Genomic DNA, 16,270 nt, shown 5'->3' with positions numbered 1-16,270 from the left:
GATAATGTTCTTAAAGGTAATGATGAGGCGTAAATGGAGAGATTAAAGAAAAACTTAGTAGTAGATTTTGAAATCAAAGATTTGGGTCCCCTCAAATATTTCCTTGACATGGAAGTAGCAAGATCGAAAAAAGGAAATGTTGTTTCTCGGAGAAAATATGTTCTTGATCTCCTACAAGAGACATGTATGAATGGTTGTAAGCCCGCTGACACTCCTATGGACCCAAATGTCAAACTTTGGGAGAAAAGGAGGCACCCAAACCCTACATAAACCAGAAAATATACAATCAAAGATCATTTTAAAATTTTGATACATTTGATATGACTACTCGTTAAATTTCCACGACCGGTATTTGACACAAAAATTAAATCAAGCAGGTTGACTTTTTCTACAGATTATTATACAGTCACATCAAATTTGCATGACCCAAAAAAACCTTAATGACTGGTAACTACGTGCAACATTATTATTGGTACCGCCAAGACCTTAAACACAATCTAATAGATATGTCAAAGTCAAACACTCAACTTCCAACTAACGACCCACTCTGTTCAATGTTCATTGACACATACCCTATTCAGATATAGCCACGTTCTCAACCATAATAAATAAATTCCTATTCATTTCCTATACATTTTCAAACTTGCCTAACTAGTCATTTATTTATATACATAAATTCCCCACATCTGAATTCTGTTAAAAATGGCTTTTGCAAGTTTCATACCTCTTTTTGCATTTCTTCTTCTTCAACCTCTTTCAACTAAAAGTGACTTCCTTTCTCCTTTGCTTTCTCCTATATTTGGTTGGTAACTCTTTCTCATATATATACTCTTATCTCCTATGTTTGTTAAGATACTATTTTTATTGATTTTAATTTAAGGGTCTTGTGATTTCAAGAATCATCAACAAGTTTTTTTGTTGAACTAGATATGTAGTTTAGAATTTATGAATTGCTCTTATATGCTGTTTTGTTTTGAGTTTAGAGGACGTGTGCAAAGAAGTGGAATGTGGGAAAGGAACATGCAAACCTTCTAAGAATAGTACTTTCCCTTTTGAGTGTGAGTGTGATCATGGTTGGAAGAAAGCTCTTGATTCCATTGATGATGAGGGATTGAAGTTTCTTCCTTGCATCATTCCTAATTGTAAGAACTCCATCTTTCTTTCCGACCACTGTTTTCTGTTTATGTATAAATTATGGACTTGTTTGGATCGACTTATCTGTACTTGTTTATTGACATATGAAAGTGTGATATTGTTTGAGAGAATTTATGGAAATAGCTTATTACAGTTCCATAAACTGTGTTAAACTTAATTCCATAAGTTCTCGAGGATACCATATGAAAATAGTTTGACTTTATTTATCATTTGTCACAGAAATAGCTTATACATAAGCACTTAAATGATAAACTCAATGCACTAAATATATTTATCAAAATAGGGCCTATTCTAGGACAAGATAAAATAATGTCAAACTGATTTCATATAACTTATAAGTTGTTTCAATAAGCTCTCTCAAATTGTCTCATAGGTGCTTATGCTAGTAAATAAACCCAAATAAGTCAATCCGACTAGGTTGTGCATTGAAATGGAGATTTTCTATGTGTGGAAAAAGGCATGTATCCAACACTATATCAACAAAGTAACACTTAAGCATGTTTGCATTGGCTTATTTGAGCTCTTCTACAGTCATTAGCACTTGTAAGAATGTTTGAGAGAGCTTATGTAAACAGCGTATGACATGTTATTCCATAATCTGTTTTCAGCTTATTTCTACAAGTTCTCTAGGATAACTTATGAAGACAACGTATATCTTATATAAAAATAGTTTGACTTTATGTTATCTTTTATCATAGAAACAACTTATACATAAGTCCTTATAAGCGCTTATAAGTCCAACATAGATTGAACAAATGTGTCGATAGTGTCTGAGAAGGATTGAGTGGTTGATAGTCAATTGTTTATCCAAACATGTATTTTAGCAATGCAAAAGCAAAATAGTAATTGTCAGTGTGTAATTCAGTGTGTCTGAGAAGGATTGAGTGGTTGTCAGTGTGTAACTCAGGTAAGATGCTAAAATAATAAGAAGACAAAATAGTAATTGTTACAAATGTCTAAATTTAAACATGGTTTATCTTAAATTTGTTACAAGGTTTAATCACACTATGAAAATGTCCAGTAAAGGATCACTACATTTATATGATGTGTCCAAACTTTCATTTGCTTTTGGAAGAAATTAAGTGAGAGCTTTAAGTCAAAATCAAAATTGTAGATCACTAATCACACACAACTAAACCAGCAATGGAAACGCAACGTTTGCGTCAAATTGTTTCAGATTCTAACTTTATGAAGAACTATGCAACACTAATGAGCACCAGTATTTTTCTGCTGTACCTGTAGCAAAGTCCGTAACTGCAATTGTGACTGCGATGCCAATGTTTTCTCTGTCTCCCTCTGGTCACAATTGTAACCATATATCAGCCTAATTTGACCACAATTTTTCGCAATATCAAGGATTGTGACCACGATGTAAAACTATTCTTGTAGTTTTATCAAACGTTTACTATGGTAAAATTTGTTTTTAAAGTTCTTGTGGAGGTGCCAATTGTTTGTGTGGGAAGAGGAAATATTAACTTTGTGATTCAAATTCGTTTGTCACCTATACGAGATGATTCTTAATGTTCTTGAGTTCACTTAGTGACTGTTAAAAATATTTAATTTTCTTGGATGTTGAAATGATATCCTTTTTATTTTTTAGGTACATTGGACTACTCTTGCTCCAAAGCTCCTGCCCCAGCTCCAGAAAAAGCAAAAAAATCCAATGAATCAATATTTGATGGTAACTCGAAGATATAAACCATAGGGATCTCAATTTTCTGTTTGATTTTTTTTTCTTCTGCTATTATATCGTTTTTTTCATATGTTCTAGCTTGCCATTGGGTTGATTGTGGAGGTGGCTCATGCAAAAAAACATCGACGTTCAACTATAGTTGTGAATGCGATACAAGCTATTACAATCTCCTCAATATCACTACCTTTCCTTGCTTTAGAGAATGTAAGATTACAAGCTTCACTCAGTTAAAATCACGGCCTTAATTCATATGCATCGTCAGCGTAATTATCACCGAATCGTTAAATTTAACATTTGACTTTAACTCTAACTACTTTTTAAGTTAAGCCCCTAATTGGTTGTGATTTGGTGATAGCGTGAAATTTTTTACACTCACGATGTATCAAAATTAAACTGTAAAATCATTAGTTATGTGATTGATTATGATATAAAATGTTATGCCAAAGTGGTATAAATTAAGTAACTTACTTGAGATTTTAAATTTGAATTTGAAGGCTCCATTGGCATGGGTTGCTCTGACCTTGGAATATCAATGTCAAACTCATCATCATCATCTGCTCCACCACCAGTACTGAATGAGAACAGTAAGAATGAAGGTAAGGCCACAATTCACAATTGTATGGCTAAGTCAGTAATTCAATTCATAATTTGGTTTTTTCTAAACAAAATTTTAGCTTCATTAAGATAGTCTTTGATTAAGTCCTTGCATATGTGTTTTTAAATTCTAAAATATTAAGAAAGGTTGAACTTTGAGTAACTAAATGAACCTAGAAGGGTACATAACAACTAAACTGTTGAAAAATCAATTTTTTTTAATTCTTTTGCAGGTATATGGTACATTAATACAATTATTATCCAAATTGCAATTAGATTAGGATTGTTTTCTAAGGATTTAATTGATATGCTTTGACAATGTAAAGATTTTTATATTGTTAGTCAATAGTTGATCATTAAAACTATTTGACCTTATTATATTTAGCTTAAAAGTCAGACAAAAATGGTTTGTGATTGATTGTGTAAAAAAATTTAAACCAACAGTGCATCAAAATTAACCTCTTTTCTGATTTCTCAAGCCAAAAATAACTTGTCAAAAAAAAAATCCTATGAAACACCAACACATATAGAACCCATAACACGATATTGACGTGTAGATGCCATTGATAATTTGAGGAAAAAAAAATGATTGAATATAACTATGAGTCAGTATCATGTCGGTATAAGATACCAGCACGTCTTTAGTATGAAATGTCAATGATGCATAGTATAAAATCCTACTCAATATATTTCCCATGTGATAATACTTTTTTTTTATTATTTATCAGCTATCTCAATTCTACAAGGAAGATCCCTTTGGTTGGTCTTGGTGATTATGGTCATGGCAAAGATACAGTTGCAATAGGACAGTTTATGGATGGTTTTAGAAGTTTTCCATTTTATGCCATTGGATAGGGACCGGTGATCATATAGGATCTAATCACACGATAAATTTTGTCATTAAGTATGTCTAGTAGTACAAAAGAGATATTATGGATATGATATTCCTAGCTTTTCTTCATTCACTATGTACAATTATTCTACTTGACATTGATGATTGAAGGTGGTGTAACAAATTTTTGTGCTACCGACTCCTTAGCGTTTTCCTTTTTATTTGATTAGATTAATTAGATTATATTCCATGCTCTATATGTGTGGTTATTTATTGATATTGACCGTCCAAAGTCCAAACAGAAATCAATGGTGATGATAATCTAAAAACAATTTAGTAAAGATGTAATGTGTCAACTATCTCAAATTAATGGTAGAGATAAATTACAGGTTTGAGTGTTGTCAGTGACCTTTAGAGAAAGATATATGTAAATATCTTTATAAATGCTCTTTGATCTCAAATATCTTCCTTGCCTTGAACCGAAGGCATCATCCCCTCATCCTAGATTTTCATTAATAAAAAGATGGTCGAAATGAATTAGTGTATGCTTGTGATATAATATTTTCACAATAATTAAAGACTCCATATATTATACAAAAAAAAAAAAATGAATTTTGTTTGCTCGTCCCCGTCAAAGAATTTGAAATAGAGCTTCCAAAATGTACATAACTGTTTCCTCAAAAAAAAAAAAAAAAATTGTACACAACTGTTTCCTCAAAACAAATTTTTTTGAAGAGGACCCCTTATACCTTTTTTTTAGATAGACGAAATGACAAAATCATTATAGATTCACACATTACAAATTTTTAGAATACAATTTCTTTGCAAAACAAAATATCTTCCCAGAACAAAATTCAAGAATAAAAATTTACATTCTGGAAATAAATTCCTCAATAAAAACATTTTATTTAAAAAATTGGATTTCTTGTTACAAACAATATTATTGCATTACAAAAATTTGTTTGCAGACGGTTGAAAAAGTGGTTGTGCTGGTGACAGTTGATTTTCAAAAAATTACTATTTGAGGATGTGGTGTTGTTTGCAAGTCTTAATCGAAACACACGAAAATGGTTACACTTGTTCCCCAATAGCTTTAAATATGTAGCCAATATTTTGTGGCATTATTAAGAAAAGGTGACCATTTTGTTTCAAATGGAAGGAAGGGAAAAACAAACAAGCAAAAATACAATAGGCTTTCCGTTTTGCGAGAACTGAAACATGAGGTCTGACAAAGTCTCATTAATTTAATCCTGTCAAAACTAAAACTCGTAAATTTAACCTGAATTAAATGAAAATAAAGTTAAAGATGATGTTTATTTTCCATAATATGAAAGTACACAATTGCACTACCAAGGTCAGGTAGAACATATCTACAGAGAAGTCTTGAAATGGTAGGACATGAGATGAGTTAAAAAAATAACAGGCTAAATCAGTACTCATTCCAATGACTTGAGAAGTCTAAATAACGCAGCTGCCTCTCTAATCCGTGAAAACTCAATGCAAAACGCTTGAACTTCAATGAACAGATCTTTAACTGCAAGGTAGGATCATCAACAAAAATAAATGAAATGCTGCCGAATTCTCATTTCCTCTTTTATGTGTCAGTCAATAAATATACCAAAATAGAATGCTAACAATAATCCTTAGCATACTAGTAATAAAGGAAACCCATTAACTTATCAAGTTACCACCTTCAAAAAAAACTTTTCAAGTTACCAGCGTATTAAATGTTATCAACAAATAATTTCTATTTCTTAACACATTAGGAAGCAGATCAATAATTGTGGATAAACAACAAACAAGCCAACCCACAGAAACCAATATGACATGGGGCTAACAACCATGGTTAAAGTAACATGTTAATGCTAATTTTTTATAATATAAATCTGCATAAAACGGTAAAGTGTATGCACATTGAGAGAACACAGATAAGGTTTGTGTGATTATCCAGTGAAGTGGTTACACAATAACGACAGTTTGTTGGTAATCTGTTTGTATATGTACCATTTTCAAATACTAAAATAGAAATTGAAGAGCATGCTACATGTAATTTCACGTGATAGAAATATTTCAAGATATGTTCAAAAAAAAGGACAACCTTAAGAATTCGAACTATGTGCCTTCAACTAAGAACTTTGTCACTTACAATATTCGCAAAAGCTTTTAACAAATTTCAAACAATTTGACAAATGCATTTACACTCATTCACATTCGTCACCATTCATCAATTTATCCGTATTTCCTATTTAAGTTGGAGCCACATTTTTTAAGACAATAATGTAGCTAGAAACAAAATTAAGCAATAACTAACTTATATAACAATAGAAATATTGAATTATTAAGCAATTAATAATTATGATGATAAACATAAACGCAACCCCTGGTCTCTCTAAGTTGGGCAATTTATACACAAAATAGAAAATGCCTGCCAATCAAGAGTTTTCACGGTTCAAGAAAAACAGGATAAACTCACCATTAATAATGTTGTTCCGAATCAAGCTTTGCAGGAAAACACAAACAAGTCTCACAAGCCTGTTCTGCATGTATTTATCCTGAGGGAAAAAGGTAGAAAGCTGAGGTGTTAATTGCAAAAATAGCAATAGTATGGATACGATGTACTAAATTTTAAATTGCAAAACCAATTCTAAATTTGCATTTTTCTAGGGCATATTTGTATGGATACAAACAACATACTAGTCCTAATGATAAAAAATATAAAAGAACAAGAGATTTGCAGGGCAAAAACAGTAAAAGTAAATATATAAACCGTTTCAAAATAAAACTTATTGAATGCCATAAAATAAATTCAAGCTGAAAAGTATTCAATGGTGGCACAACTTCAACTGGGCTTTCTAAATGACATAAGAAAATAAGAATAAGCCTAAAAATATTCAACATGTGATCTAGCATAAATGTTTAGAATAAGAGATCACTTAAAGGTCAGACAAACAGTAGAAAAATAAAAAGCCAGATGTGGAGAGTGGGGACCAACATTGTACACCGACATACCCACACATGTAGGGGTGGTTTAGGTAAGAACGCAATTATAACTTATAAGCACAGATCATGTACAGATAAGCATGTATTTTCTATTCAGCAAATAGATTGGTGGCGGTTTTCGTCTAATTTCAGATCTAACATGTTGCTTCAAGAGCAATTATTTTACTTTCATTTGTCTTTCGAAATTCTCCCATGATCTTACACTTGTAAAGTTTACCATGCAAACTTCACAAGTGCATGAAATATCATACAGAAACTCAATCTAATATCCCTACAAAAATCTGCGACTATGAATAAAACAGATTTCAGCAACTTCACTCATATAGAAGCAAACTCTTCTTGTGATAAATAATATCATTGTTTTGCAGAATATGAAAATCTTACAGCCTATGAAGCACAAACACAGACCTAAGATAGTGAGTCATAACCAAAAATACTGAGACATTATTATACAATTTGAATATTTTGGTGGTTCTTAAAAATTTATTTTAAAACAAGATGATGAACTATGTGTAGCACCTTCAACTCATCCATGATCCATCTACTACCGAAAAGCTAAATGGATCTGATTTAATAAATTTAAAGGCCCTCCACCCCCTAGTTGATCTTCAGCATTAAAAAGATGATAATTTGGTACCAGCCATATCATAAACACATTGGGGCCTAAAAATAATTTATCTTCCGACACTAGAATGTCCAACCCATGTCATACGAGTGTGGGAGACACCTTCAACCTGAAGTGTCCGTGCCACATGTTAAAGTAAAAAGGGAGTCATAAGTTGGTTTTGGGGAAGAAAAATATGGATTGGAGAGGTAAGGAGGTCATGGGTTCAACTCCCCCCTCTAACAAAAATAACTACCAACATTGCCATTTCAAAAAAAATCATGTTACAGCAAAGGGCATAAATAAATCATGTTACAGCAAAAGGCAAAGTGAAGTACCTTGATGTTCACACAGGATGATATACAATTAGTGATGTACATGTGAATGAATTCTGACGGTAGTTCAACTGCTGTTGTAAGCCTGTTCACAACTTCCATTGAATGTAGACTCATGTCCATATTGACAAGTACTGTAAAGTATCTGTATCCATAAATAAGCAAATAGAAATAAAGAAAATAATAGTGACTGAGTATTAGCCAAGGACAGAGATATGAGGTAAAATACATACTCTGATATGTCAGGAGATTTTATCAGATTAGTGAGAATTTCAACTGCAATTAGGGGATTGTTTTCCACCAGTTCCTGATAGAGAATAAATAAGAACAAAACATCAAACCCTAACCGATAGGAACCCAAAATCAATTACTTAAAATACCCTCTCATACTGGATCCTAACACTAACTTGATCAATGATTCATCAAAGATTGCAAAAACACGTACCGGCAACTTTCTTGGAGTCAGTCCACAGTGATATACAACCTTTGGATCCCGTGCAAGCTCCAAAAGGAATTGCTGAAATGGGTACAAAAATCAAAATCATCTTATTCGATAATTTAAATTTGAGAAAAGAACCAAGGTACAATATAACTTTTCATACTGCATGTTTCAATTTGAGCCAAGGAATATGTACAGAATATCATTTATATTGTATGATACTAAAGAAATAAAACTTTTTACTTGGAAACCCAACTGAAAAGAAAAAAAAATGTTTTGCTTATGAATCAATCAGAGGACCATCTTATAATCTCATTTTACACAAACAAAATTGCAGGATACAAGTCTCATATTCTCCTTAAATGTGTGTGTTATGTTCGGTAGATGTTCAGAAACAGTTCCGTGTCTGTTCCTATATTGCTCTACTGCCAACTCATTGGTCATTATGGCGTAGAAAGATTTGGCTGCCTTGAAGTGGGATAACGCTTAAGATGTCAAAGTAATAAATTTCAAATATCGAAAAGAAAATCAACAACTTGTAATAAACAGTAAATGTTATGAGAAACGGATCATGGATTCGTTAACATACAGCCCTTGATTTCCCCGTTAATGGTTGTGATGGATCCCTTTTTTCTACATATACAGAGCGAATGCATTTTATAAGAAGCCAAATATGGCAGACTGTTTCTGTTATTCTAAATGTGTGGTATGGTGTACCCTAGAAAGAGTCATGTAAACTACCTTTGGTGATTTCAGTCTGAGTATGAGGGTAAATTCTTATGGTAGAGTAACCACACTACTATTTGGTTCATTTGACAACTCACTTTATGGATTTTTTTATTGGCTTTTATATGGTGCATACAAGAGATCTTCAACAGATATACACAGAAATTGGGTATCTTTGCTTTTTTATCTTCTCTCTTCTTTTCAAAGAGCATCTTCTATAATAATAATTTAATGATTTAAAATAGTAATCACCTCTTGCTGTACAGGTGCAAGAGCTCCCTTCTGAGCTTTTGCAATTAAGTCCCTTACTGCAGCTCCTCTACTAGTATCAACGCACATACCATTGTCCCACATAAGCTCAGGGTAGTCATTAGGGTTGACCCCAACTAGCTGAAAAGCGTTTACCATAGATGGAAAGGGTTTACCATTTGGGTTGACCCAAACTAGCTGAAGAATATTAAATAGTTAGAATAATTACGCCTCAATAAAAATAAAAATATTGCAGACACAAATATACAATACCTCGCCATCAAGTATCGGGAGCCTTGGTGGAAGAGGTCTAATCCAGTGAGGATTCAATCCTTCCAGTGAAATATTTGACAATAAGCCAACCACTGCTTCATCTTTATTTCCAGTGCCAAGTTTAGGCTGCGTTCCAGGTCGCTGATCAAACCTATTAATAGACCATCATTATTATCAACCGCATAATCTTCAATTTTCCATTCTAAAATATGAATGGGAAAGCTATTGAAAAGAGTAAAGAAATATGAAAATAAATGCTTCATAAATTTATCGATCCACTGAACAGGGCCATACTCTGATGAATCTGTATCACAATTTGGGGGAACGTCTGGGTCAGGAACTACGTTTTTTACAAAACCATCTTTAAACAAATGATGATATGGTTCTTGATTAACTTTATCAGAAAACTGCTGCTTCAACTGATCTAGTGAAGGGAAGTCCTGGCATCAGAGAAGATAAGTAAGTTTAGAAGTCCAAATGTTGTAAAGCAAGATAAGAATACACCCTTGGCACAGCTGTAATGCATCTCAGAATATATAGATATTATGGAAGGGCAATAGATATATTATGGGATTATGTACAAGTACTTTTCCATATATAAGTAACTTACATTCAGTGACGGATCAAATCTTGTCACATAATCTGATGCTGACTGCTTAAGAAACTGCAGTCCTCCAGCAAAAGAAAAACATATCAGAAACTACAAACCACTAGAAGATAAAACATTTAACGAAAAAGCGAGAGAAAGGAAGCATAGTGCATGCACCAGCAGCAAACACATGATGCCATGTATGATATAACTGATACACACATAAAACAAATATTTATATGCATGTTGAAGGTAAAACAAGCAAACACCATGTTTAACCAACAAAGAACATCCTATGTACAATTTGTCAATCTAAAACAAAATCCAACGGCTAAAAAGAGGATAGCTTAATTAAGGTACTTGTATCAGAGAGGATATAAACCACAACAAACAAATGAAGCAAATAAATTAGATGACAGACAGGAAATATAATAGAATGATCAAACCAGCAGTCTCTTATAAATGAGTCACAAATTTTTCAATCTAAAACAGAATTCAATGGCTAATAAAGCAAACCTTTATCAATCTGTTTTTGCTTACATGCCTAATAATAATGCCATCCATCATAAGTGATAAGTGACAAAAACAGTGTAAAACACAGGTGTTTTCAAGACAACAAAAGAGAATACCTCTTTGCCATTATGGGATACATCAACACCTAATAGTTGCAGAATAAACGCCTTCTCAATTTTTGTGGACCCTTCATGACAGGAAGCCTGTAAACAAAAAATTACCATTGTCTCGTCAACAGTCACAGTGCAAAAACACCGCAGAAATACATTATAGAAGCATTCAAAAAAATATTATAGAACATGCAGATAGAAAGAAACATAAGTTAAAAAACTACAACAACGACTGAATTAGTTGGCAACGTTGGCAACATTGGCTACATCAATCACCAAAGACTACTTTGCTTTATCGAAAATAAAATTTCAACAATGCCTTTTTCTACCTTTTTAATTGGATTATCTTCCATTTACTCAATTTTTCTCACTAGCACAGTTGTCAATAAGCAAGTCTTAACCATAAACTTGTAAAGTTTCATGCCTCAGTGTAAACTCTTATTAACTCAGTACATTCGGCATATGATATGCTCAGTAAACTTGCTCCAAATTCTAATTGCATAATTTAAGGACAAATTAGTGAATTTAACTCATTTGTAGATTGCATATTCTCAAAAAATTCCAGCTTAACATGAGCTAGTAAAGCCCAACCAGGCATCCACACACATAGCCTCAAACAGAGCATTTCTAATGTCAAAAACTCCCGGTTCCAATGCTTACTCCATGTGCCGCAGTTACTTAAAGTTGATATATAATGCATTTTCAACACTCTAGCTCCATCAGCAGTTCTCTCTGTAGCTCCAAAAACAGTTTCTTCACAGGTTTCATCCTACATTCTAACCGGTTCCATCAGGAAGGTTCCCTTAGATGGTGCCACACTACAAATGTGTTTCTAATGAACGGATTTTACCATTTTGTTGAGCTATTTACTATCTCATATTGACAATATTTCAACTGATTTCAATGGTAGAGCTATATTTAAGATGTTTACCCATCTTTTCTTTTTTTCTTCATTGTGTCTTCGTGAAGGAATATTGTGATTCCTCTTGCACTTCACTTTTTTCTTCTCCCTTTAATTTAAAGAACTGGTTCTAATTTCTAAGATTTGGACAAACAGCATAGTGCCCAATAAACTAATAATTAAACAAAACAGGATATAGCAAAGTAATAAGTAGCTTACATTTATGATAAAGCTTATGAAAGGATTTGAAGCCGGATTTTGGGATGAATAAGCCTCAACTAGCAGAGCAAACACTATTAATCTCTCGGTGGTGGTAAGTACCTTATTGTCCTGCATGTAAAAGATTCCGATTAAACAACTTTTAAAACTATCTCCAATCAAATATAGAGACCAAAAACAAACACATGCAACAATATCAAACAATAAAAACACCAAAACACAATCCCCATCCATCTATGGAAAACCCAGCACAACGATACCTAAATTACATACAATCAAGGTTTTAAATAAAGGTCACCATTTGGCTGGGACATCAAGATTAATGATTTTTGTTGTGTATGTTTGGTTCCACTTTTGGAGGAGCCAAACTTGATTTTAGCGGTGTAGAATTGATTTTGACATGTTTGGTTGCTCTCAAGTACACTTCATTTTGCCTATTCTAACTTGAAGCTAGAAATTGGAGCTTTTATTCTAAAATTGATCTATGCACTCAAATTAACCGTTCAACTCATCACTTTCACACGAATGTATCCAAAGATAAATCACCTAATCTTCAACTCACTTTTGGCCAGAACCAATTTTACATATAGCCTATGTTTTGTTGCACATTTGCACCCAAAATTGATTCTGGAGGTGTACAATTGATTTAGATATGTTTGATTACTCTCGAGTATAATTAATTTTTCCTCCATAATTGATTCTAACAAAAAACTAGGATTCGTATCTTTTGAGTCTAAACATAATAATTACACTGAAATTTATTATTCAACTATCCAGACATAAATCACTTCACATTCAACTCACTATTAAGTAAAATAAGGGCCTGTTTGGATTGGCTTATTAGAGCTTATCTACTTGCATAAGTTTTGTGAGAACTTATGAAAACAGCTTATGACAATTTTCAAAAGCTTTTTTCAGCTTATATTCATAAGTTCTCTAATATAACTTATAGCATATACAAAAACAATTTAACTTTATTTTATCTTTTACTATAGAAATTACATATGTGAACTTATACTGATGCATAATAACCGCTTATCATGATTAGCACTTGCACTATAAGCTACAAATAAGCTCTTTATCCAATCAAACCCTAAATTGATTCAAAATCAATTTTCATCACCGCAAAACCAAACAATTATCAAATCAATTTACTCAAAATCAATTTTCATCACCGCATAACAAAACATTCACTAACAGCAACGCCACTACAAATAAACTCACATATAGTTCAAATCTTTCCCAATATCAAGTTGAACAACACAACCACAACAACAATAATATTCAAAAACGAACAATTACATTCACAAAATCAACAACCACGAAGAATTAAACTAGAGCGAATAAAAAGCCTAAAAAAATTGAAGAAAAAAAAAAGTGCGAGTAATAACCTGAAGGAGGATGAGGAGGTAAGAACAGAAAGTGTAATGGCGAGAGTGAGGAATGGTGGATTTGAATTCAGAGAGGATCTCATTGAGAGGACGTTGATCTTGTTTGATAAGCGAATACAGTGATCGCGATTCTTCGAAGCTCAATTTTCGTATACTCATGTTGTTCGTTAGGGTTTCAAGATTGATTGATTCAGGATTTCAAATTGTGAAGGAGTTAGGTTTTTCAGCTTTTTTTCTACTACTGTTGTTATCGCTTCAATCAATCACCACGCTAATGTCGCGAATATTATTTTATTTATTTTATCTTTTATCAAAAAAAAAAACTGAATTTTTGTGTTTTTTATATTATTACGCTTTCGTTTTTATATCATGTGCTGTCTTTACCAATGAGCTAAGCTCATGTGGACAGCATGTCCGTTTTTTTATTACGCTAACATGTGTGTATATTTTATATTTTACTATATGCTCGTCTTTCCGTTCATTTTATTGCGCTAACGTTTGAAAATTATGAACGATGTTTTTTTAATCAAATTTTGATTTTGATTAAAACTAAAAATATAAATGTTTGTTGTTTTCAAGTTATAACAAATCAAACTAACTATGATTATCTATTTCAATGACACAAACAATATAACAAATAAGCATGATCTAAATTCTTTTTTTTAATGACACCAACATAAATTTTAAATATAGAAAAAGATGTTTAAGGGTATAATTAGGATAATAAAAAAGTAAGTATAAATATACTCATCTGATTTGTTACACTTTTTAAATGATAAAGGAAAAAAACATACATATATGTATTTATATCGTCTTTGTTACATTTTTTAATATTATTCTTATCTATTTGTTACATGTGTTATTTGTATTGAAAATTGAAGATATTTTTTAAAAGAGAAAAAATCAGCCAAAAAGAGCTGAAAGGGATTATTTTCTTTACATGTAGTATAGATTATGATTGTTTGTATAATTTTGATTACAATTTTATAAGTTTTAAATATGACCGGTGCTAGTCACACCCCAAAAAAAACAAGTTACACCCAAATTTATTTAAAATTTTACAATAATACAAAAATTGCCCTCTTCATGTAAATTTTTAAAAACCCATCTTTTATTATCATTCTGAACCCTTACCCCCTTTCATCCACAAATCACCATAGATGTGCAACCAATATCTGAATCAACATCTTTGTTATTGATCTGTACTATATTCATAAAAGTTAGTGAATTTCATGAATTTCATTTTCGATGAGTTTCTATTTGTTTATTGTTTGTTTTGGTATGAGATATGTCTGTCAATTTGATTTTATGTGAGAGGTTAGTGTAAATTAAGTTTACGTGTATGTATATAAAAGGGGTTAGTGTAGTTTACGTATGTAGGTTAATGTAAATTCAAGTTTACTTATGTTCAACTTAGGTTAGTGTAAATTCAGTTTACTTACGTTCAATCTAGGTTAATGTAAATTAAGTTTACTTATGTTCAATTTAGGTTAATGTAAATTTAGTTTACGTATGTATATAAGAGGTTAGTGTAAATTCAGTTTACTTACGTTCAATCTAGGTTAATGTAAATTCAGTTTACTTACGTTCAATCTAGGTTAATGTAAATTCAGTTTACTTACGTTCAATCTAGGTTAATATAAATTAAGTTTGTAAATTCAGTTTACTTACGTTCAATCTAGGTTAATGTAAATTAAGTTTACTTATGTTCAATTTAGGTTAATGTAAATTAAGTTTACTTATGTTCAATTTACGTTAATTTAAATTTAGTTAATTTGAAATTTTTATTTTAGTTAAAGGGTATATTAGTCATTCTGGGGTGTAATTTGTTTTTCTGGGGTGTGACTAGCACCGGTCTTTAAATATTCATGACAATTATTCGTATATCAATTTATCTATAAATTATTGTCAAAACTTATCACAAAATTATTTATCAACTCGGCATATTTTAGTTTGTCTGGATATAAAATAAAAATTAAATAACGATCATTCTTTTTATTGATTATATTCATAATGACACCTTGTCAAAAAATAATATTTATAATAACATATATTTGATATGGTTTGTTACATTTTTTTTTTAAGAATATAGTAAAAAACTGGACATATGCTCATATCATGTTTGTTACACGATATATTTTTTGTTGTACCAAAAATAATATTGTGTTTGTTAATTTTTTTAATATTTGAATTCACTCTCATCCGTTATCATTTTTAAATGATAAGGAAAAAATCGGACATATATAATTTGTTACATTTTGTTTTAATATTTAAATTTATTCTTATATATTTCTTATATGTGTTGAAAATGTCAGCTCAAAGGAGTCGGAAGAGACTATTTTCTTTAGTGTAGATTTTCTTTTATTTTATTGGATTTTTTTTTTTTTTGCTATTTCCTACTTCTCCGGTTTTTTTCACGAAAAATGGTCTTCTCCCAACAAAAAACACTTCCTCCCAATTGAATGGACGAAAGTACCTATGCGCGACTTAATTCACGCAGGGTACTTTTAGCGTGGGTTAACTCACGCACATTTGGATGGTGGCGTGACTTAACTCAACTTTCTGCACCACATAAAACATGTTTTTTGGACGGTGGTCAAATGGAAAAAGTTATTTTTTACATGTTTTTGACTCACCATAATGGTTA

At 31.7% G+C, this 16,270-nt stretch overlaps 2 protein-coding genes across 3 annotated transcripts; one reads left to right on the top strand and one right to left on the bottom strand.

Moving 5' to 3' along the window:
• The first annotated feature begins 638 nt into the window (after positions 1-638).
• On the top strand, positions 639-4,469 carry LOC25482958 (uncharacterized). Its single transcript, XM_013611576.3, has 6 exons — positions 639-802; positions 984-1,142; positions 2,756-2,836; positions 2,927-3,052; positions 3,343-3,444; positions 4,171-4,469. Exons 1-6 carry the CDS (start codon positions 703-705, stop codon positions 4,245-4,247), a joined length of 645 nt encoding a protein of 214 aa, XP_013467030.1. The 5' UTR covers positions 639-702; the 3' UTR covers positions 4,248-4,469.
• Positions 4,470-5,517: 1,048 nt separating this feature from the next.
• LOC25482957 (CCR4-NOT transcription complex subunit 11) lies at positions 5,518-13,901 on the bottom strand. 2 transcript variants are annotated; one of them, XM_013611575.3, is made up of 12 exons: positions 13,624-13,901; positions 12,233-12,343; positions 11,119-11,205; positions 10,511-10,564; positions 10,195-10,340; positions 9,901-10,051; positions 9,631-9,825; positions 8,659-8,730; positions 8,447-8,520; positions 8,217-8,358; positions 6,748-6,826; positions 5,518-5,808 (listed from the first exon to the last, which is right to left on the bottom strand). In XM_013611575.3, exons 1-12 carry the CDS (start codon positions 13,780-13,782, stop codon positions 5,711-5,713), a joined length of 1,368 nt encoding a protein of 455 aa, XP_013467029.1. In that variant the 5' UTR covers positions 13,783-13,901; the 3' UTR covers positions 5,518-5,710. The 2 variants fall into 2 exon arrangements, 1 of the variants encoding a protein (XP_013467029.1); XR_005646329.1 differs by lacking the exon at positions 5,518-5,808 and having other exon boundaries at positions 8,217-8,347.
• Between the last annotated feature and the right edge of the window lie 2,369 nt (positions 13,902-16,270).

The sequence above is a fragment of the Medicago truncatula genome, chromosome 1 (genome assembly GCF_003473485.1).
Source record: "Medicago truncatula cultivar Jemalong A17 chromosome 1, MtrunA17r5.0-ANR, whole genome shotgun sequence".
Taxonomy (NCBI): Eukaryota; Viridiplantae; Streptophyta; class Magnoliopsida; order Fabales; family Fabaceae; genus Medicago; species Medicago truncatula.
Note: the sequence above shows the minus strand (reverse complement) of the source record. Positions and strands in the feature narration are given on the sequence as shown.

Bases quoted from the DNA above. Each gene is read 5' to 3' on its own strand.
- LOC25482957 (XM_013611575.3), bottom strand. From the start codon at position 13,782: ATGAGTATACGAAAATTGAGCTTCGAAGAATCGCGATCACTGTATTCG. The intron at 10,565-11,118 runs GTATTCTCTTTT...GGAGGACTGCAG, and splicing joins TATCCCATAATGGCAAAGAG to TTTCTTAAGCAGTCAGCATC. The intron at 10,341-10,510 runs GTAAGTTACTTA...CTCTGATGCCAG, and splicing joins GATTTGATCCGTCACTGAAT to GACTTCCCTTCACTAGATCA.
- LOC25482958 (XM_013611576.3), top strand. From the start codon at position 703: ATGGCTTTTGCAAGTTTCATACCTCTTTTTGCATTTCTTCTTCTTCAA. The intron at 2,837-2,926 runs GTAACTCGAAGA...CATATGTTCTAG, and splicing joins CAATGAATCAATATTTGATG to CTTGCCATTGGGTTGATTGT. The intron at 3,445-4,170 runs GTAAGGCCACAA...ATTATTTATCAG, and splicing joins TGAGAACAGTAAGAATGAAG to CTATCTCAATTCTACAAGGA.